The sequence below is a fragment of the Gopherus flavomarginatus genome, chromosome 1, assembly GCF_025201925.1.
Source record: "Gopherus flavomarginatus isolate rGopFla2 chromosome 1, rGopFla2.mat.asm, whole genome shotgun sequence".
Taxonomy (NCBI): Eukaryota; Metazoa; Chordata; order Testudines; family Testudinidae; genus Gopherus; species Gopherus flavomarginatus.
This window is the reverse complement of record NC_066617.1, coordinates 361,896,115-361,917,504: the sequence shown is the minus strand read 5'-3', so window position 1 is coordinate 361,917,504 and position 21,390 is coordinate 361,896,115. Positions and strand designations below refer to the sequence as shown.

The 21,390-nt window shown below is 50.9% G+C and overlaps 1 protein-coding gene across 1 annotated transcript in view; it reads right to left on the bottom strand.

Annotated features, from left to right (window-relative positions):
• ARHGEF17 (Rho guanine nucleotide exchange factor 17) overlaps nt 1-21,390 on the bottom strand; it is a 259,995-nt gene that overhangs the window by 10,297 nt on the left and 228,308 nt on the right. Inside the window, exons 7-15 of the mRNA XM_050930300.1 lie at nt 21,006-21,056; nt 15,759-15,868; nt 13,870-13,955; nt 11,257-11,375; nt 8,565-8,778; nt 7,756-7,829; nt 6,092-6,285; nt 4,748-4,998; nt 248-494 (exon numbers count right to left, since the gene is read on the bottom strand). Of these exons, the coding sequence (XP_050786257.1) occupies nt 248-494; nt 4,748-4,998; nt 6,092-6,285; nt 7,756-7,829; nt 8,565-8,778; nt 11,257-11,375; nt 13,870-13,955; nt 15,759-15,868; nt 21,006-21,056 (1,346 nt within the window). The remainder of the gene's footprint in view (nt 1-247; nt 495-4,747; nt 4,999-6,091; nt 6,286-7,755; nt 7,830-8,564; nt 8,779-11,256; nt 11,376-13,869; nt 13,956-15,758; nt 15,869-21,005; nt 21,057-21,390) is intronic.

Below are 21,390 nucleotides of genomic sequence, written 5' to 3'. Positions count from 1 at the left end.
GGGTTTACCCCAGACAGTACCTGAATCCTCTCCTTCGTCACGCCATCCCCCCATTCCCAGCATGCTAAGTGTCCCCCTGCCAACAACACCCATATTGGCAGCTTCACTCCAGCACAGCCGTCCATTACAGAGGCTACCAAAGGAAGTTGGCTCTGTAGTGTTTGCATGCAGCCACCAGGATCAGGTGACATCCGCCAAGAAGCCCCCACCCCTTTTCCAATACTCTGCCTGCTCCTAGCTGACCTACCAGCCATCCTCTGTGCCCAGCCACATTGAGCTCTGATAAGCCTCAGGATCTATGCTCAGCAGGTCCTCCAAGCTGCCCCTTGTGAAGGACCCTCGGCTTGACCTCCTCATCGCCCGCCCATCCATGGGGCTCTCGCTATTCCTGTTCTGGCTGAAGGTGCTGGAGATGGGAAGGAAGCCTGGGTCCTGCTCCTCTTCCGAGCTGGTGGTTTCAGCTGCCACATCTTTGGAGCTGGGGATCTCTTCGTCTGGACAAGAAGAGGTGACAAGAACAAACCAGGATGTTTTAGGATCAGATTCTGATCAGTGTGACTCTGGATTAACTCACTCATTTCCACCGAACCCAATCTAGTCGACTCCAGTTTAACCCCATCTATTTTCTTGTACCCACTACCACGGTGTCTAGGCACCAGATGGAGATACTGTGGGCATTACCTAGTGTTGCTGAGGGCAGAGTTTGACCTAGGATATTTCATACTGTAGCTGAATAGCACAGTGGTTAGGTGCTCTCTGATGGGAGCCCAGGCCAAGTTATATAACAAAAGACATTGAGACTTTCAGCTTTTTCTAGTATCTGACATTTCCATGGCACTTTTCATCCTGTAGGAGCAATCCCCAAACCTTCTGCAGAGGGGGACAGATTCTGTTCTCAGATGCACCGACCCAAATTGATCAAAGATCAATTGCCAAATTATCAGCAGGCAAGTATGCCCAGTGGTCCGGGATGGAATGTTAGCTGGGGTGGGATCTGAGTTACTACAGAAAATTCTTTCCTGGGTGCTGGCTGGTGAGTCTTGCTGTGACGTTATTGATATAAACTGGGATCATATAGAACATGGTTTGCAACCAAGGTCCTGTAGTGGCACCAAATCCTATATAAAGGGGGTCATATAAGGTGTCTAAGACCAAGTTATGAGTTACTGGTTATGATTATGCTGTCTGTATGTCTGTATCATTTTGTAGTTGAAGTTATAAGTATTGGCTCTATACTGTCTATATTTCAAACTTAGGCTGTGTTACTGGGAAAGATCCCAGACAAGTGGGTGTTAGCTCTGCTTAGCCTGCTTGATGGCCCATTAAGGACCATCAGCTACACAATTAACCCATTGAGAGGAGGCAGATACGCCTTGTGACTCAGCAGGGTGTGCAGAAACTGGCCCATGTGACTGCAAACTCCATTTTGCTGTAATTTTCCACAGTAAGAACAAAGAAGTGTTCTTACATCTGGAAGTGCCTATATAAGGCTGATGCCTCATCTCCATCTTGTCTTCAATCCTGCTTCTTACCTCTGGAGGGACTTTGCTACAAACTGAAGCTCTGAACAAAGGACTGAATGACCCATCCCAGCTGGGGATGTACTCCAGAGACTTGATTTGAACCTGCAGTTTACTCCATCACTGCTACAAGCCTGAACTAAGAACTTTGCCATCACTTTATGTAATTAATTCCATTTAACCAATTCTAGCTCTCATCTCTATCTTTTTCCCTTTATGAATAAACCTTTAGATTTTAGATTCTAAAGGATTGGCAACAGCGTGATTTGTGGGTAAGATCTGATGTGTATATTGACCTGGGTCTGGGGCTTGGTCCTTTGGGATCGAGAGAACCTTTTTCTTTTACTGGGGTGTTGGTTTTCATAACCATTCATCCCCAGGACGGGTGGCACTGGTGGTGATACTGGGAGACTGGAGTGTCTAAGGAAATGCTTGTGTGACGTGTGGTTAGCCAGTGGGGTGAAACCAAAGTCATTTTTGTCTGGCTGGTTTGGTTTGCCTTAGAGGTGGAAAAACCCCAGCCTTGGGCTGTGACTGCCCTGTTTGAGCAATTGGTCCTGAATTGGCACTCTCAGTTGGGTCCCGCCAGAACCGCATCGTCACACTTGCCCACATGCTTGCCCACATGCTTAATTGATCGCCATATTTGGGGTCGGAAAGGAATTTTCCTCCAGGGCAGAGGTCCTGGAGGTTTTTTCGCCTTCCTCTGCAGCATGGGGCACGGGTCACTTGCTGGAGGATTCTCTGCAGCTTGAGATCTTCAAATCACAATTTGAGGACTTCAAAAACTCAGACATAGGTTAGGGGTTTGTTATTGAAGTGGATGGGTGAGATTCTGTGGCCTGCATTGTGCAGGAGGTCAGATTAGATGATCATAATGGTCCCTTCTGACCTTAAAGTCTATGTGTCTATGAGTCTAAATCCAGAGTAAATCCATTTACTTAGTGAAGTTACTCTGGATTTATACTGGAAATCAGAATCCAAATCCTGGTCTTACTGCAGTCAGGACACCAAGATTAGCGATATATTAAATATACATGTAAAATATGTCCAATATCTGTATGAGAGACCAGGTGGGTGAGGTAATACCTTTTATTGGGCCAAATTCTGTGGGTGGGAGGGACAAGCTTTTGAGCTCGAGAGAGCTCTTCCTCAGGTCTGGAGAAGACATTCTGGTTCTGTATAGCTCAAAAGCCCCTTCCAGGATCAGAAGCTGGTTCAATCAAATATATGACCTCACCTACCTTGTCTCTCTCATATTCTGGAGCCAACACGGCTACAACAGCACTGAAGACATGGATATTTATTACGTATTAAAAACAACATACAAAGAACATTGTTTAGGTTGCAAAGTCAAGCACTTAAAAGTTAGGAAAATGCCAGATACACAGTTGCCAGTGCAGCCTCATTCTGCCCTTGTGCATCCATCCTGTGCACTGAATAAAGCAGGGATTCTATGGAAAAAAATAGTTCTTGATCATCTAATTAAAGACTGCTGTGGCACCTTATAGACTAACAGACGTTTTGGAGCATGAGCTTTCGTGGGTGAATACCCACTTCGTCAGATGCATGTAGTGGAAATTTCCAGGGGCAGATATATATATGCAGGCAAGCTAGAGATAATGAGGTTAGTTCAATCAGGGAGGCTGAGGCCCTGTTCTAGCAGTTGAGGTGTGAAAACCAAGGGAGGAGAAACTGGTTTTGTAATTGGCAAGCCATTCACAGTCTTTGTTTAATCCTGAGCTGATGGTGTCAAATTTGCAGATGAACTGAAGCTCTGCAGTTTCTCTTTGAAGCTGGTCCTGAAGTTTTTTTGCTGCAGGATGGCCACCTTAAGGTCTGCTATAGTGTGGTCAGGGACGTTGAAGTGTTCTCCTACAGGTTTTTTGTATATTGCCATTCCTAATATCTGATTTGTGTCCATTTATCCTTTTCCGTAGCGACTGTCCAGTTTGGCCGATGTACATAGCAGAGGGGCACTGCTGGCATATAATGGCATATATTACACTGGTGGACGTGCAGGTGAATGAACCAGTGATGGTATGGCTGATCTGGTTAGGTCCTGTGATGGTGTCGCTGGTGCATTCGATGCCAACTCTGCCCACATATCTACACCAGCGACACCATCACAGGACCTAACCAGATGAGCCACACAATCACCGGTTCATTCACCTGCACGTCCACAAGTGTAATATATGTCATTATATGCCAGCAGTGCCCCTCTGCTATGTACATCGGCCAAACTGGACAGAAGCTACAGAAAAGGATAAACGGACACAAATCAGATATTAGGAATGGCAATATACAAAAACCTGTAGGAGGACACTTCAACCTCCCTGGCCACACTATAGCAGACCTTAAGGTGGCCATCCTGCAGCAAAAAAACTTCAGGACCAGACTTCAAAGAGAAACTGCTGAGCTTCAATTCATCTGCAAATTTGACACCATCAGCTCAGGATTAAACAAAGACTGTGAATGGCTTACCAACTACAAAGCTAGTTTCTCCTCCCTTGGTTTTCACACCTCAACTGCTAGAACAGGGCCTCATTCTCTCTGATTGAACTAACCTCATTATCTCTAGCTTGCCTGCATATATATACCTGCCCCTAGAAATTTCCACTACATGCATCTGACAAAGTGGGTATTCACCCACGAAAGCTCATGCTCCAAAATGTCGGTTAGTCTATAAGGTGCCACAGGATTCTTTGCTGCTTTTACAGATCCATACTAACATGGCTACTCCTCTGATACTTAATTAAAGACTGTATCCTAATGCATACACACAAAGTGGCTGAATAATTCTAACATTTCTGAACTAGCCAGTGCTTGATTTTGCAACCTTAATAACAACCTTTGAACATCATTTTCTTGTATGTCATTTCCTAGAGTTTGTTTTTAAAAGAAAAAAGTGAAAACAAATTCTATTATTTGTGACTGCAACAAGATTTCCCTGAGAAATGCAAGCCAGCGAAAGGAAAAGGCGATTTGATGGTTTATATCTCAACCAAAGCTGAATGGATTTTCGTGGGACAAAGAAAAGGCACCCCTCTAGTCTGAGGGCTTTTCCCTTGCTGAATATCAAAGGCCTGATGCAATTAATGATGGTGCGAGAGCTTCTCAAAGAAAAGGTGTCAAGAATCCTTTATAATGGAAAGTGTTAGCGTCACTACCAGCTCCCCCATAATAGCAGGGCTCAGTCATTACTGGCCTAAGAGTTGATGACTCACTTCCAAAGCTGGAGGAGATGGTGGAGTGGCTGGCCTGGCTCTGGAGTGTGCCTGACGGGCTTGGAGAGGACTCATCGTCTGTATCGTCGCTGTCAAAAGGCATCAGCTCCCTGTTGGCGCTGTCCATGGGCTCGGAAAGCTCTATCGAGGAGCCGGAGATGGAGATATGTAGGCACTGCTGCGGCCCGGAGTCATCCAGCGCCGAAGGAGCCGGCTCGGAGGTTGGACTCAACAGGGACTCGGGACGCTCCCTGTTATTAGAGTGACACACGGATGTAAAACCAGGAGCACATTCATGTGGGAAAACCCCGCGCCATACAGGATGGGGCATGGCTATAGGAAGGGACGAAACCTGGGGTGACTACATTGCTCACAAGTGGCTAAGCTACCGATGACATATGTAAATGAATGGCTAGTAGTATCAGACCCTGCAGGCCTGGGTTGTAGTCCTAGCTCTGCTACTGACTCATCCTGTGCATTGGGAAAGCCACGGTGCCTCAGTTTACCCACCTTTAAAAAGGGTATAAGAAGGCTCACCTGCCTAAGAGGGGGTGTTGTAAGGATTAAATCCCAAATGCTTCTATTATATGCCACATATTGCAGAAAGTCTACATTGGCGCTTCAATAACAACCGACGTCGGTGATTCCCCTCTGCCGAGAAAGCAAGATGCCTTATTGCTTTGGGCAGGAGACAACTAGGACTCCCAAAATGTTTCAGATCGCCACAAAAGCTCCCAAGTGGCATGTTCGTAAAGCACGGTGCAGTAGGTCGAAAGGCAAGTCCTGCCAGCCCCTGGAACAGATCTTATGGACCTCTACACCCACGGCCCACCCGGGCTGGCTGACCTGGGCTCGTGGGGCTGCAGGGCTGTAAAGCTGCAGTGGAGATGTTTGGGCTCTGGGACCCTTGAACTATCTGAACGCCTCACAACTGGGATGCGTTTATCTTGTGAAGTAGAGCAGTGCGAGTATCACTGGACAGCTGGGGATCCAGGGTGTGGACAGACTAAGGCCCAGGTTTTAACAGACATTCAAATCCCTTTAAAACAAGAAGTCTGAGGCACAGAAGAGCCTGAAAGCTGCTCTTCCGAGTCTCAAGCTAGCACCTGACCACTGGGTCAGCCTGTCTCTCCTCACAGCTATCCTAGGAACCTGCTCTTTGTTTCTGATGCCTCATACACTAACAGGCCTCAGTGGTGTCTCTGACCATTGCCTGGCCTGGACCCCTTCCCCTCCTGGGCAGATACCCAGTGCTCAGCCTGCTCCTGCGGTGCTGGGGCCCTGCGTCCATTCCCGCATCAATCCCTGTTTCCTTCCCTCCCCGGATGCGCTGACATCTTGTACCTGAAGCTTCTCTTGAGGCCCGGCACGGCGGCGATGCAGAGGATCCTGGCTGAGCACACAGCTATGCAGGCCTCCACCGTAGGCTCCTTCTTGATGCTGAGGAGGCAGACCTGCCCCACGTAGCCGTCGCTGTTACACACCCACACCTCGTAGGTGTTCTCGGGGCTGCTGTGACTGGGAGAAGCACAAGAGAACTGGAAGGGGGCAAAAGACAAGGAATTTTCAGGTCATTTTTATATTGTACTGAAAGGCCTTCACAACGAATGTCTCAAAGCAGCCAGGCCGGGGGTGGGGGGAAGGGCACAGGACAGAGGAGGTGCTCTGTCTCTTGGTTTGAATAAAACCAATTTCCTTTTCAATAGTACCGGTCATCCCAAATGATACACAGGTGTCACCGCTGGCATGCAGCCACCTCTGGGGTGGAACATGTCAGCTGTTAGACAGGAGGTGAAGAAGACAGTCCCGAGCCCTGCGGACAGGCATCCACAACACAAAGCAACACAAAGCAAACGCAGTAACAGCTGGCACCGCAGAGCAGGACCAGGGGTTTTAAAACAGCTGGCAGGGTGGCGAGGGCAGTCGTGGCCTGCCGTCCGCTGTCCTGCATCTGCCCTGTGCAGACAGGGCTGTCGGACCAGCACTAGGGTCCCATGAAGAAAGAACAGTCCCTGCCGCTCTGCACCTGCAGCCAGCGACGCACCCCACCCACCAAGGCAGGGGTGACCTGTGTTACGGAAGGGGTGTGGGTTTCTGGCTGGGTAAGAGACGTAAGGGCCTGTTCCCGTCTGCCTGCAGGAACTGCATGGAGCTGGGGCCTGATGTGACCTTTGAGTTCCCACAGGAACATGCCACTGCAGATCAAGGCCAGTGGGTGGTGGCTTTTGTCTCTGGAAACAACACAGAGGGCTAGGGGCTGCACTGGTCCCCACAACAAGCGGCATCTTGCTCTTGGGCATCAGGTGGAGAGGGGATGGTGGGGGAAACAGGGATCAGGTATAGCAGAGACTAAGGGTACATCTAAGCTACCCACTGGATCGGCGGGTAGAGATCGATCTATTGGGGATCAATTTGTCGCATGTAGTGTAGACGTGATAAATCGATCCCCGATTGCTCTCCCGTTGACTGCTGAACTCCAGCTCGGTGAGAGGTGGAAGTGGAGTCGATGGGCGAGTGGCGGCAGTTGACCCCGTGCCGTGAGGACACAAGCTAAGTCGAATTCAGGTACGTCAAGTTCAGCTATGCTATTCTCATAGCTGAAGTTGCATATCTTAGGTCGATCCCCCACCCTATCCCAGTATAGACCAGGTCTAACCCGGACCAGGGCTCAGAGCAGTTTGGGATCTGAATCCAGTTTTACAGTTAGCCCTTATGGGCCCAATCTAAAGCTCACTGAAGTCAACTGGAGTCTTTCCATTCACTCCAAGGACCTATGCCCGTAACAGGCCACACCAATACCCCTGCTCTAAAGAGTCTCAGACTCTGGGGTTTGAAATCCCAATCTGGATTCAGATCCTGGACACCCCAAAGTTCAGATGTGGGGCGTGGTTCAGGCTCATCTCTAATACATGTGTCAATGCTACACCAGAGGTGTTGGAAGGAGCTCGGGGACAAGGGGAAGGGAACTGAGCTAACTCTGTGGGTCTCATTATAAAAGGCCAACATACTTGCATCCCGCTGCGTGTCTTCATAATCGGGATCGCCTTCAGGAATTCCGGGTCCAGGCAGTTCTTGTGAGAAGCTGGAGATAGGAAAAGAAAGACAAGAAAAGCTAGGTTGGTGAGTCTGTGGCTATAGCAGTCAATAGTAGTAACCTCAAACAACAGCAAATGCCCCAGGCCAGAAGGCTTTGCACATCACAGAGACAGGGACCACAGCACCCACCACTGAAATGCAGCCACCTGCGGGGTGGAACGCCGCAGTTACTTAACAGCACACAACACCACTGGGCAATGTGTTAGTGCTGGACGTGGAAAATACTGTGTTCAACTGAAACCGCAGATGGGTCGGACAGCATGTCTGTGATCAAACTGGAATTTGGCTAAATCCTGCATCTTGGCAAGGGGCTAGACTAGATGACACTCGTGATCTCGTCTTACCCTATGGTTCTATGATTCTAAGGCACAAAGGATAACACCCGCTCTCTGGGCAAAACATGTCTTGGGATCTTTCAATGACCGGTCAATTTCATTTAGCATCTCCCCACACCGCAGCAGGGCTTTGATTTCATAGACACAGAAGGGAGGGTGCTACCTGATAGATTATCAGTGGAACTTTCTGCCGCAGCTGGGGTTTTCCTTGGCTGTCTCCCAGCCCAGAAGTGAACCAGCCAGCCCCTCCTAGCCAAGGAAGGACTGATTCTCAGGGATAATACCCTGTCTGGAGCCCTGAGAACAACTCCCGCTGGTATCAATGGGAATCTTCCCTTGGCATTTAGTGGAGATCACATCAGGACCCTGTTTGCAGAGCTAGTTACCCAGTTTCTTCTTGGCATCCTCAAAGGCCTGCTCAAAGCTGTGCCGCGCGTCTGGGTTGGGGAACTCGAAGATGAAGGACTCGGTGCCATCAGCTTTGGTGGTGGTGAGCTCCATTTTGTTGGGTGGGAAGGACATGGTGAAGGAGAGGGACTGCTTCTCCGTCAGCTCTCGGTGTATGGCGGCCATCAGGTCTTTGATGACGTCATCCAGGCTCTGGGGACGCACACAGGAACAGGAAGAACATTTTTAATCCGGAGGGGAAGCGTGCTTCAGGGAGGAAGGATGGTCTTGTGGTTAAGGTGGTGGATGGGGACCTGGAAGATGAGGGTTTAACTCCCAGCTCTGCCACAGATTCCCTGCGGGATCTTGAGCACGTCACTTAGCCTTTCTGTGCCTGAAGTCCCCATGTGTAAATGAGGATGACAGAGCTTCTTTCCTGACCCTATAGGTGTCGCTTTTTGGGCAGGGACCGCCACTCACTGCTCATCCATAGCTGATAGGGAGGTTGGGGGCCGATTGTGAAGGGTCTTGGCAGTGAAGACAAGGTGCTTGTGTTCGATGTGACAGAGAAAGGGGAGCCTGTGGAGGGGGCAAAGCGATGGGCAAAGGAAATGCAGCAGCAGCATTCTGAGGGGCTATGAGGGGATGGGAACACATTCCTCCAGCCCAGAGAAAAGGATGCTGTGGTAATCGAGGCGCCAAATTCAGTGTCAGAACCTGGGGACTGCCACACTGCCACTAGCAACACCAGCCCTCCCCAGGAACCAGAGTCTGATTGGCTCTAAGGAGGGTGAATATAAAAAGAGGCTAATGTGCTGCAGTGGCTGGCATTCAAGGGGCAGTCACTTGTCATCAGAGTAGTGACGAAGAAGCTGCCTCTGAACAGCTGGAGTGTGGAGCAAAGTTTACAAAAATAAACAGCTCTAAATGGGCAGAGGATGGCAGATTTGAGTACAATTTGGTTAGGGGGGCGGGAGTTCAGGTTCCAGGGTCTCAACCAGGGCCAGGAGCAGGTTCTGATATGATAGGGCAACAATCTCATGAGCTCGTCTCACCAGACTGTGGCCCCAAATGGCAGAAATCACACAGACACAGACACACACCCCCCCCTTGTTCTTGTGGGATAGGAGCAGTCGCTGGTGGTAGAGATAATATAGCCCTGATCTGGACTGGGATCTCTATGCACGGCTACCGTGATACAGATCATGGACATAGGACCAGAAGGGATCTGAAATTGAGTCCCCTGTTATGGCAGACAACCCCATTGTAATTCTAATCATCATATTCATCCTTAATGCTGACCGAGGAAAAATAAACGGGGCTTGTGGCCTTTATTTGCTTCTCTCTGATGGATAAAGAAAGGGGCTCAAAAGATTTAGGTTTTAATCCGAAAGGGGTTTTGTTTTTTTTTTTTGCTTGTTTCTTACATTGATGATAGCACCCACCTCAAGTCTTGTCTTTCCCGTTTTTGCTGCAAGTCTCCTTGGAGAACCAAGAGAACAGGAGCAGGAATTTTCTAAACCACTAACAGAGGGATGGGGCAGGAGGCGTGTGGTTGGATCATTAAGAACGAGGGCTTTTCTCCCCACTGTTTGTCAGGTGTTCAGGTTAAATGGAGGATAAGCAACCAACAAGCCACAAAAAGGGCCAGATCCCTTGCTGGTGTAAATCAGCGTCGCTCCATCAAAATCAAGGGCACTGTGCTGATTTCTTCCCGCCTCAGCTGCTGAGGTTTCACGTCAGACACTGCTCATTCCCCAGGCAGACAAAGGGAGAATAGAGTAGACAAGACCTTCGTTACTAATCTCATAAAACGAACAAGGGAAAAATATCTATCAGAGAGATTATAAACCCCAATCCCCTGCGGGCCACCGGACTGTGTTAAACAGACCCTCGCAATTAAAGCCATCTAGGCAGCTCTATACAGGCTGGTGTCTAGTTTCTTTCATGGGAGGGTCAGTCTGCTAACACCGCTCAATGAGTTGCTTGTGAGTTGTGTATGTGCCCAGGCACCATAAGCTACAGCCTTTGATCCTCGCTTATGCTGATTTACCATGCTTTATAAGTATTCCTAATACAATCAAAGGGAACACCCAGGCAGTATGGGTAGAGATCAGACGGGATGATCACAATGGTCCTTGCTGGTTTTTAAATCTATCCTGCAGCAATCCCCCCTCCCCCTGGCCCCCTGGCATATCAGAATCCCACCTGGCCCCTTTCCTGCACAGCCCATTAACCTTGTCCCTCCTTGGCCTGGGATAGCCCCTGGGATGCAGGTGCTGGCAGGATAGAGGGGGTGAGGGACTCTACTCAGATCCCCTTTAACCACAAGTGCTGCCTGCCAAGCGCAGCCGAGGAAGGAGGCTGCAGCACTTGGCAAAGCAGCTGCTGGGAAGGTTTATAGAAATATACGGTGGGATGGGAGCTCAGCACTGCATGGCATGAAGCTGGGGGAGATGGAGAGAGCCCTTGTAGGGGGATCATGTCTGGCTCTTCGCTGAGGACCTCTTTGAAATATGCTGGGTGCGATCTTGTCCAAGGAGCAGTATTTCCAGGGTGCCCAAGGATGGGTCGTCTCGGGCCCAGCTGGCTCTGCAGTGGCCGGACAGGGCTGCTTCCATCTGAGCTTGAGAGATGATTTAAACCGGAGCCCCCAGACCCCGGCTGCCCCCACAAGGAGCCCACCCTCACCTGGTGGGGGAAGCTGAGGGTCTCGGAGAGCTTGCTGACTTGGCCCAGCGTGCTCAGGTCCTCGTCCAGGCGGCAGATCGTCTTCTGGATGCTCTCACGGTTGGTGGACTGGGAAGCCCCTGTGTGTCAAACAGAGTGACAGGGTGCATCAGGCAGCAGCTGGGCTGAGACAATACTTCCCCCATTTAACATTTCATTTAATACCTTCCCCCTTGGACTCTCTACTGCCAAATACAAACTGAGCCTCACCTGAGTCTTACTCCAGCTCCCCTCCTGTTCTCCAGCTGCTGATACCGTAAGGGTCAGATGAGACCCCCTCCCCCACTGACTGCTAGACTACCAAGAACTTCTGTACAGCTGATCTTGAACCCAGCCTTGTCTGGCCTCAGGGTACAACCCCCTTTCTCTAGTTCCCCTGTTCTCCTGCTGCATCTCTGCCCCCAACCCCATTCTAGGGATCTTCAGGGCTGTCCTGCTCTTCGGGGGCTGGGACTGGGACATGCTCTTCCAGCCCCTCAGAGGTGCCTGCTGTGCTAAGCCGCTGAAATTCATCCCAGTACAAAGGCCCACTTAGACTGTTGGCTTATCCAAGAGCTGGGGGACAGCATGTCTGCATCACGAATAGCAGCTGGAAATGAAGGCCCCAGGGGCTTGTTCAGCCTGTCAGCTGATGGTGCACAAACCCTGTGCTGGCCTGCACATGGGTGAATTTAACCCAAAGACGCTAGGTCATTACTGCTCACGGATCTTCTGTGACAGGGCACTCCAGGGTGGTGAAGCCACCCCGGAAGGGCTGCTGTGATGGGCATCAGGCAGCTCGACTCCTCCCCCACGTTCTCCCCCACGCTCAGCGTCCGCAGAACATTGCTGCACACAGCAGCCAGCTGGCTCTGCTCAGTGTGAGGGCTGGGTTCTCATGCACAGAGTGATTCCCACGCGGCAGAGCCCCGGCTAGAGTCATCAGGGCCCACAGCTCGGTGAGTCATCCCCGAGTGAGGCAGCCTCCTCCCAGCTGTCCTGGGCCCTCTTGCAGCACTGGTCCCCAGATGCTGGAGCTTCGGGGCTTCCTGAGGGAAACTGATGCGGGAGCCGATGCCCCCTCTGACGCCAAGGGATTAATGTGTTTACACCATCGGGAGCCCTGGCCAAGGGAGGGCCAGCCACTCCCCTAATCCTTCTACCCACCCACTCTGGGGAGGAGACAGTCACTAGGGCTGCAGCAGCCACTAAGCAATTACACAGGGGGAAGGCCTGGGGAGCAACTCCGCTCCTACCCCGTGGCCTGGGTTGGGGAGGACTGTCCTCCAACAGCCAGCTGAGTTACTCAGGCTGGGTGCTGGCGAGAGGCCTGGGGCTTTGAGACACAAATAACTGTGATTGTTTTCATGAGGCTCAAAGGGGGATATAGGGCCAGATTCTCGGACACCTCCTCCTATCTCCCTAGGGCCATGGCCAGGATGGGAGGGGCTGGAGTGCTGTGTGCTCTGGCTATTTGGGGTTGGTGGATAGCTGAGCGTTAGAGCAGCCTCCAGGGTCTGCATAAGCTCCCGGAACGGCTCAGAATGTGGCTGGTGCACAAGTGTCCCCTTCGGCCTCCCGCTGCCTGGCCTGGGCCTTCTGGGAGACCCTGGCCCACAGCCTGTTATACAGGCTGGAACACAGTGGTCACTCTGCACCTGCCTGTGCTGGGTTGGAGGACAGAAGCCCTGACACATGCATGAATCGCAGAAATAACCGATGGAAAAGACTTGTTAGGCCACCTGCTCTGTCCTCTGCTGACATTTCTGATACCTAGAGATGCTATAATAGACATTCCCAATGGCATATTTTCTACTGCTTTCTGCAGTTCAATATGAAATGTGCTGAATGGTTCAGTTATTTTGTATGTATCTATTACTAAGGAACAGATATAGTCACATGCCCTGCGTTGCTAGGCTGCAAACCACAGCTACTGGGAGCTTCACAGCAATAGAATTCTGATCATCCTGCCTTGAAAGCACAGGAATTTGGCACTTGAGCTAAAGAAGAATCTCCACTAGCTGCTGGCAGTAGAGGGCTTATGACACACAGTCAAGAAGTTCCGAGTCTAAACAGCCGAGGGCAGTGGTGCACATAGGCATTTAACTCAATAACTGAGTGAGTCATTGTCTGCAAATCCCTATAAGAATACTGAAGTGTGGTACAACTAAGAGCCAAACACTCAAGTAGAAGTAGCATCTCTGGAGCTATATGGGGCTTGGTCCCTATAGTATTGGGGGGCGGTGAAGATAAGAGGGCTTGTTTCTCAGGTATTTAAATGCTCGTGTTATTGAAGATTACTGGAAAACAGCTGAGCGCAGCAGGTGCAAACAAATCTGTCCCTGTAACAATTTTGTTAAACACAGCACTAATACAGCATTGTACATTGGGGAGCTGCTCGCCAGATCTTCACTCAGCATGGACAGAATAGATGGGCAATCCTTTGCTGCAAAGCCAGGATGACAGGCAGCCAAGGCTCCTGAAGGTGTCTTTTCTTCCGTCTGCGCAACACTAAGCATACCAGGGCTTTGATCTTGACTGGGGCTTCTGGGCGCTACTGTAATACAAACGATGGCTAATAATGTCAGTACAGACCTTTCACAATGTCGACATCCTCCAGGGGCAGTTTCCAGAGCAGTTTGTACTTGCTGGCTATGTCTATAACACTGGCGGCCGTGTAACTGGAAAAGAAAATTGACATGCATCAATTCTCAGACCGCAATCCTGAATGCGACCACTAGGTGGTGAGGGTGGCAAGTTGAAGAGAGCCAGGCTTAACACAGGAACTGATCATGGGCCTAAAACCAGCTCCAGCAGCTGGGCTGTCCTGGCAGAATGAGCCCAGAGCGCGTCACACCAATTTCTTTTCTCATGCTCAGCACTTGGGGAAGTTTGGGTCACATCCCTGCCTGCTCACGGGAGCACAGCGCACAGGCCTGGCATGCTGCTGTGGATAGGCAGGTGTTCGGAGTCTGGTTCCTGGGGTTTATTACCAGGATGGGGAACAAGGCTGGCTTTGGCTTTAGCATTCGGGGGGGTCCCAGCCGAGTTATTCCTCAGCCCCCAGCCCATACCTCCCACAAGTCCCGTCGACCTGCTCTGCCTCAGCGTGATGGGCAGAGCACCCAGGGAGCCAAAACGCCCCCCTTTCTATTGCGGGATGGGCACAGATCCCCACTGAGCCCAAATGGCCAGCTGTGGGGAAAGCTGGGGAATGAAAGGGGGAAGAGAATGGAAGCCAGAGGGAAATAGCGAGGAGGAAGGGAAATCGACATCCCTGTCTGGGCTGCTAGGGACCAGTCCTGCGTGGCACTGAGTGTTCTCAACGCACAATGAAGTCTGTGGGTCTGATCCCCCACCTACAGATGTGTGTATGTGGGAGGGTTGTTGCAACAGCCCTTGGCACCCACAAAGGGGGATTCTCTCTTGGGCTCTGCTGGGGGACTCCAGAGGAATCCCCCGCCCCTAGGGCAGGCTAACTAGAATGCCTGGGTCCCACCCCCTCTCCAGCCACCTGGGCCCACTTTCTGGCCTATGTCAGCCAGATCCAGCCCCTTCAGCACAGTGGTGACTCTCAAAGGCTGGCCCATTGTACCTCTGCCCTGGGCAAGCTTGCCCTTACTGAAGGCCGGGGCGTTGTGATGGAGCTCAGCCCTTTGCAGGATTGGGCCTGTCCAGTATGTTTAAAGACGTTCTGTGCTGGGGAAGGGCGCGTGTGCAGTTGACCTGCTCTGCTCCAAATAAATCAGTGGGTGGGGGCTGGAGTGGGCAAGTGGCTCAGATGACTTTGGACAGTACGTGGAGACCAGTTCTTCCCTGCTGCTCCACTGGAGCCAATGGCCAGGCCTGGGTACCCACAGAACACGGCCCCTAGGGCAGTTCTCCATTGGGGTCCTTCAGCCTGGACAGTGTTTTGAGTCTTATAAAGAGACAATCCAAGCTGGATCAGAACCAGCCCAGGGACTGGCAGAGGAAACACCAGGCACCACAGGTGCTGGTCCCAAACTGCCTGCCACTGAGGGGAGGGTCCTGGGGCTCCCTCGGGGAGGTGCCTGTCTTTTGTATGAGAGGATCAGCAGGATTCCCAAGCTGCGAGAGGGAAGAGAGGAGAGAGATGGAGGTGATGGTGGTGGGACAGGTTAGTTCCTTTCACCCCATAGCCCTCGTCTCATCTGGTTCTGAGGGTCGTTCGCTTTTGATCACTGACAGTTGGATTCAGAGCCATGTGAAACGAGGCCGTCTGGGTCAGCAGAGGAGTAGCCAGAACCTCCCTGTGTTTGGGCCATGTCCCTGCACCCTTTGGGCTTGGGTCTGGATCGATCCCCCAGAATTCAAAGCAGAAGCTCAAACTGCTCAGGGATGGCTGGGCTGCTGTGAAAGCAGCTGTCTGTGAGTGTGTGCACGTGGCCCCCATCACCGCGGCGGCAGGCAGCGGCACTGGCGAGCCCTGACCCTCTCTGCAGGCTGACAGCTGTTTTACTCACAGGCTCATGGAGCTGCGGCGCAGAGACCCGGACTTGCGCTTCAGGGTGGTGCAAACCAGCAGGTCCGTGAAGAGGAAGAGCGAGCGGTCCTTCTTCCCACCCACTGCCTTCTGCATGGCAACAAGGGGGGAATTAACCTTTCACTCCCAAAACCCAGGAGATGGCAATACAAAGAAAAAAACAGCAGCACATTTAAAGGTAAAACAGGTTCTGGCTAACAGAGCATAACGGTGAAGGATCTGGAGATGAGAGGATGATTCTAACCCCCCTTACTTGCCCAATGGACACCGGACTGCAGGGATAAAGGCTAGAGACATTTTTTAATGGCTTGTCCCTGAACGAGCCAAGCTCAGATTTGTTTGCCCGACAAGACAAGATGGTTGCCCCGATATTGCTTTTTGCGGCCAAGATGACATTTAAAGTTCATTTATTATGGGACGAATCTCGAGCTCACTTTCTGCTCAGACCTTATTTTAGGCTCAGCCCCCAGTGACGGCAGTGGGAAGTTAGCTGGAGTAAACCTCTGGATCTGGCAAGCCCTTATTAATAAAGGGCCACCTTTTGTAAGCACTGGACTGACGCTGCCAGGCTTGTGTCCTGTGTATATTACATTTTCTGAGGGCCAGGATAAGCTGCTGGGCTGATCTGAGTATAAAAGTCCCAGGTGCACTGACTGTTCAGCACATCCTGCCTGAAGCTAAAACCGAATGAGCTGCCTGCCTCAGTTTCCTCAAACCTGCTGCTCTCTAGAAGTTGCAACCCACGTGCCACTTTCAGAATCAGCCAGGACAGGGCCCAAATAGTCAGCCTCAGTCTGACTGCAGCAGAGTGGCTGGCTAGGCTGGCAAACTGTCCATTTGCAAAGGAACTGGGGCTGGAAGAGGCCAACTTATTTATGCACTTCAGGTCAGACACGCTGCTCTGTTAATCCAGAAGTCCTGGCTCTCAGCAATAGCCACTGCACCTTGGTGCCTTACTAGCCTTGCGTGGAAGCCAGCAATACAGGCTCAGAGAATTGAATCAAGGCTGGAAAGACGCCATCACAATACAGTAGCGTGTGATCAGCACATCAGCAGGGCTGTACAGCACAGTCTGCAGGGTTTGCCGAGTGCAGCCTCACAGAGCGGAGGAGAGTGGAGAGGGACAGCCTGATCTAGCATGAAGGGCAGGTGGAAGCAAGGACCACTGGTCAGAAGATGGGCAGACCCTGTCTGAATGAGCAGCCTTGCTCGTCATGACCCGAAGCACGTTCGTGGTGCCTTGGAGCCGAGCTGGGTGACAGGACATCACTGCAGGCCCATGACAGATGGGATCCACAGGGCAGCACACGCTGTGTTACTGAGTAAGCGTATGACTGCAGCTCCTGATCCTTAGGCTGCACATGGCAAGTGCTGCTGACCTGTGGAGAACAGTCTTCTACACCATACGCCCTAACCACTGCAATAACCTACTGTAAGATGCATTTAAAGTCTGAGGCCATTACTCCCATTGTAAACTCTTGGGCAGAGGCCGTGTCTTCCCTGTGTTTGTACAGCACCTAGCACAACAGGGCTCCGATCCGAATAGGGGCTCTGAGTGATCCGGAGTAACACAAAGAAATAACCACAGTAGGACCACAGAGTCATCCTAGAGATGGGTGATGGGAAGGACCAATTACTGTAAGTCAGCTAGCCCATCCCACCTCCAATGCATGTTCGTCCTACGGCCTCTTGTTCAGAGCTAGTCAAGTGATCAGACACCACTGCAAATTGCATTCAGTTTGCTGGCATCTGTGGGGTCATCGTGAGTCTTTGGATGGTTGCCAGGCATTGCCAAAAACCTTGGCAAATCCTGACAGTTCCTCTGATCGCAGCACAAATTAGTATTGTTGGAAGATTTCACTGAGTTTTGTGACTTGTTGTTCGACTGCTTAAAAAATGCCAGTTGTTCTGTTGGGGGCAACGCAGATATAATATCATGTGACTTAAGTAACTAATAAGACTCTACCAATGGCAGCAACGTATGAAATTAATGGTTCACGTACAACTGAATGGCCAAAATTGGTTTGCAAAATCTACTTGGCATCTGTGACAACAAGAAGCGGAATTGACCTGGGAGCAACTCGTGAAGGGTAAAACGGGGCTGAATCAACGGCTAATATTGTTTGCACTGAGTGATTTGAACTCTCCTCTTGACCATTCTCTCTCTGCTTTTGACCAGTTTCTTATCCCACTTACCCAAGGCAATAAGCCTTTTTCATTATTTTGAATAACCTGTGTCATTCTTGCTTGCCCCACCTATAGTTCCTGCCCGATTTCTGGGGCTGAGCTCCCAGGATGGGGTCTGAGAACCGCGTCGGTATGAACCCCTGTGCTCTCTCTCCTAGGCAAATCCAAGTGACCTTTGGTCCGAGCTGGGCTAGCGCTTCTGGTGAAAATGGGCCTATGTATGTTGATCAGCACTGGCAGGCTGGTGCTGGGTTGCCATGGAAACAGCCCACGGACTACTTGACTGGGAAATGCAGAAGCAGGCTTGCTTTTCTCTTGTTTGAAACCCCTGGGTTTCATTGCATAAGGGCGAGGAGGAGGCAGCGAACATGCTTGTTCTGAAAGCGGCCGTGTGCGCTAGATGAATGAAGGTTTCTCTCTGTGGGTTTGTAGCACTTTAAACAGACCACACTCCCCCACCACAACTGGAGTCAGAGAATGACAGGAATTGGGGGACAAAACTTCTCTCTAGCTCTTCCAGCCCATCCCTAGGCGCCAACTCTGTTGCTGTGCTGGGGCTGGAGCACTCAAAGGGAAAAATAGGTGAGTGCTCAACACCCACCAGCAGCTCCCACCCGCTCCCCACACCCAGCTCACCTCCGCCCCGCCTCCTCCCCTGAGTCGCATGCTTTCCCCCTTAGCTCCCAGCGCTTGTGCTGCGAAACAGCTGTTTCGCGCAGCTGGGAGGGAGGGGGGAGGAGGGGGAATGCAGCACGCTTGGGGCCGGGATTTGGGGAAGGGGTTGGAATTGGGGCAGGGCAGGGAAAGGGTGGAGTCAGGGCAGGGGTTGGCAGGCGCGAGCACCCACCAGCGCCCGGGAAAGTTGGCGCCTATGAGCCCATCCCCACCTGCGCGGGTCTTTATGGTATAATTTACAGATCCAAAGAGGGTAACGCCAGAAGGGATCGTCAGATCATCTACGTCCGACCTCCTGTATATCACAGGCCGTTACATGTCACCCAGTTTCTCCTATACTGTCCAACGATTTGTGTTTGGCTGAAGCATCTCTTCCAGAATGGTAGCCATTCCTTCAAGTGCCTTGTCTGATTGAACTCCAAGTATCTTAAGTGGTGCAACTTTAACCACTTGCCTTGGGACACCAGTCCATAGTCATAGTGTTCTGGATTATCTTGGAGGGGTTTAAATTAAGACAGAGTGCCCCATGGGGAACTAATCCACAAAAAATCTCTTAAGATTCCATTTATAAGTGGTCTATAAAGGGTTAATAAATGATCAATCAGGGTGCTAAGCATGTGACAGACACCAGTGGTATGCGTTATGAATGGCTAGAAGGGGCTATAGATGGCCATGAGCCATGGTTACAAGAACCAAATGACCTATTGATTCATGGATTTGAAAGCCAGAAGAGATCATCTAATCTGACATAACGCTGGCCAGAGAAAGTCACACACTAATTTCTACATCATGCCCACAACTTCTGTTTAAGCTACAGTAAAAGAGACATCCAGTCTGGATTTAAAGACTTTCCACCCTTCCAAGGGTTAATCATCCACACTGCTAAAAATCTGCACCAGGTAGGACCCAATAACAATCTAAAACAACTGATTAACCGTTTATTAACATGTCTATTAATCCTCTATAAACAGAACTCCCATATAAAGTATGATTTTTTTTGCATGGATGATGTGGTTTTACTTGCTGAGAAGGATGCTGTTAGAAAAATCAGTGCACAATCGAACCCCCGTTAAAATCAATGGGAATCTCTTCTCTGACTTGCATGGAATTTGGCCCAGATCCCCAGTGTTCTACCTTCTAGAAGCTTAGAATGCTTGATTCTTCTTTTCAGATTCCATTCCACCTGCCTGTCCCAGTTCTCAAGCTGGGCCCTGGCACCTACCTACCTGAACACCACCCATCGCACAATAAACTGGCACCGGTAAACAGTGCTGCCAGCACCCCTTGACAGCAGAGAGGCAGGATGGTGCAGGAGTTAGGGCATTCACCTAGGCCTTGAGAAAGACCTGGGTCCAATTCCCTGCTCTGCCACAGGCTTCCAGGGTGACCTTGGGCAAGTCTCTGTGTCACAGGTGGCTATCTGTAAAATGGGGCCAATTGCACAGCCCTACTTCACAGGAGTCTCCTGATGTAAATAGATTGTGAGGTGCTTAGCTACTGTGGTGATGGGGCCCACAGCTGTACCTTTGATAGATTCAGTCCTCTCCTCTGACCAAAGCAGATTTCCCCTTCCAGAAAGTCACGGGAAAGGCAGCCCCCGGGAGCTGCGCTGCTATTGCCTTTGCTGTAGCTGTCCGGCAGCTAAACAGGGTCTCTGCTCTTTTGGAGACTGTCACTACATTCATAGAATCATAGAATATCAGGGTTGGAAGGGACCTCAGGAGGTCATCTAGTCCAACCCCCTGCTCAAAGAAGGACCGATCCCCAACTAAATTGCTGAAGGGAATACCCTACGTGGCAGAAACAAGCTCAGCAACAGTCAAAGCTCAGCAACAGCGGTAGAGCTCCCTCCCCAAACTTCAGGCCTTGCAATTATTATTCACTGTCTGTATAAAGTGCCAAGATACACGTGACTCCAGGGTCCGGTGATTCAGGGGAGATCTATCCTCTGGGAGTCTTGTGTACTGCACTCGGCTCTCCACTCTGCATACATCACTACAAGCATTTAGGGGGGAGGGATAGCTCAGTGGTTTGAGCATTGGCCTGTTAAACCCAGGGGTGTGAGCTCAATCCTTAAGGGGACCACTTAGGGATCTGGGGCAAAATCAGTACTTGGCCCTGCTAGTGAAGGCATGGGGCTGGACTTGATGACCTTTCAGGGTCCCTTCCAGTTCCATGAGGATAGGTATATCTCCATATATTTTTTTTAAGCGCTCAGCAGGCCTGGAAGGTGACCCCATCACCTCTGAGAAGTAACGTCTCTGAGTCACGAGGCCACACGCGCACGGAAGGGGCAGTTGAGGATGACGGGCAGTGATGGTAGACAGGGAAGGCAGGAGAGTTAGACAGAGAGGGTGACTCTTACCATTTCCACCACCATCTCCTGGCGCAGGAACCTCCGGAGCGGGGCTTGGAGCTGCAAGGACGGAAACAAAAAGAGTTGTCGAAGGCGCCACGTGTTCCGTTGGTCTCAGTACTAACATGGGCGTGGGCATGATAATGTGGACAAGGCCCTTGCTGTTAACATGGTAGGCATTCAATCAGGATGTTACAGCAGCAGCAGGGTTTTAAGTACTCCCCTGTGCTCCTGGACCATCTTCCAACAGAGGGGCTCACCTTTATGAACATCAGTGAATTGCTCCTCAAAGCCTCCCTGTAGGCTAGGTGCATGAAGGCCTAGCCACACAGAGGAGAAACCAGGCTAGATTGCGAGAAGCAGCGGTGGGCCAGTGCAAACAGACAGGATCTGT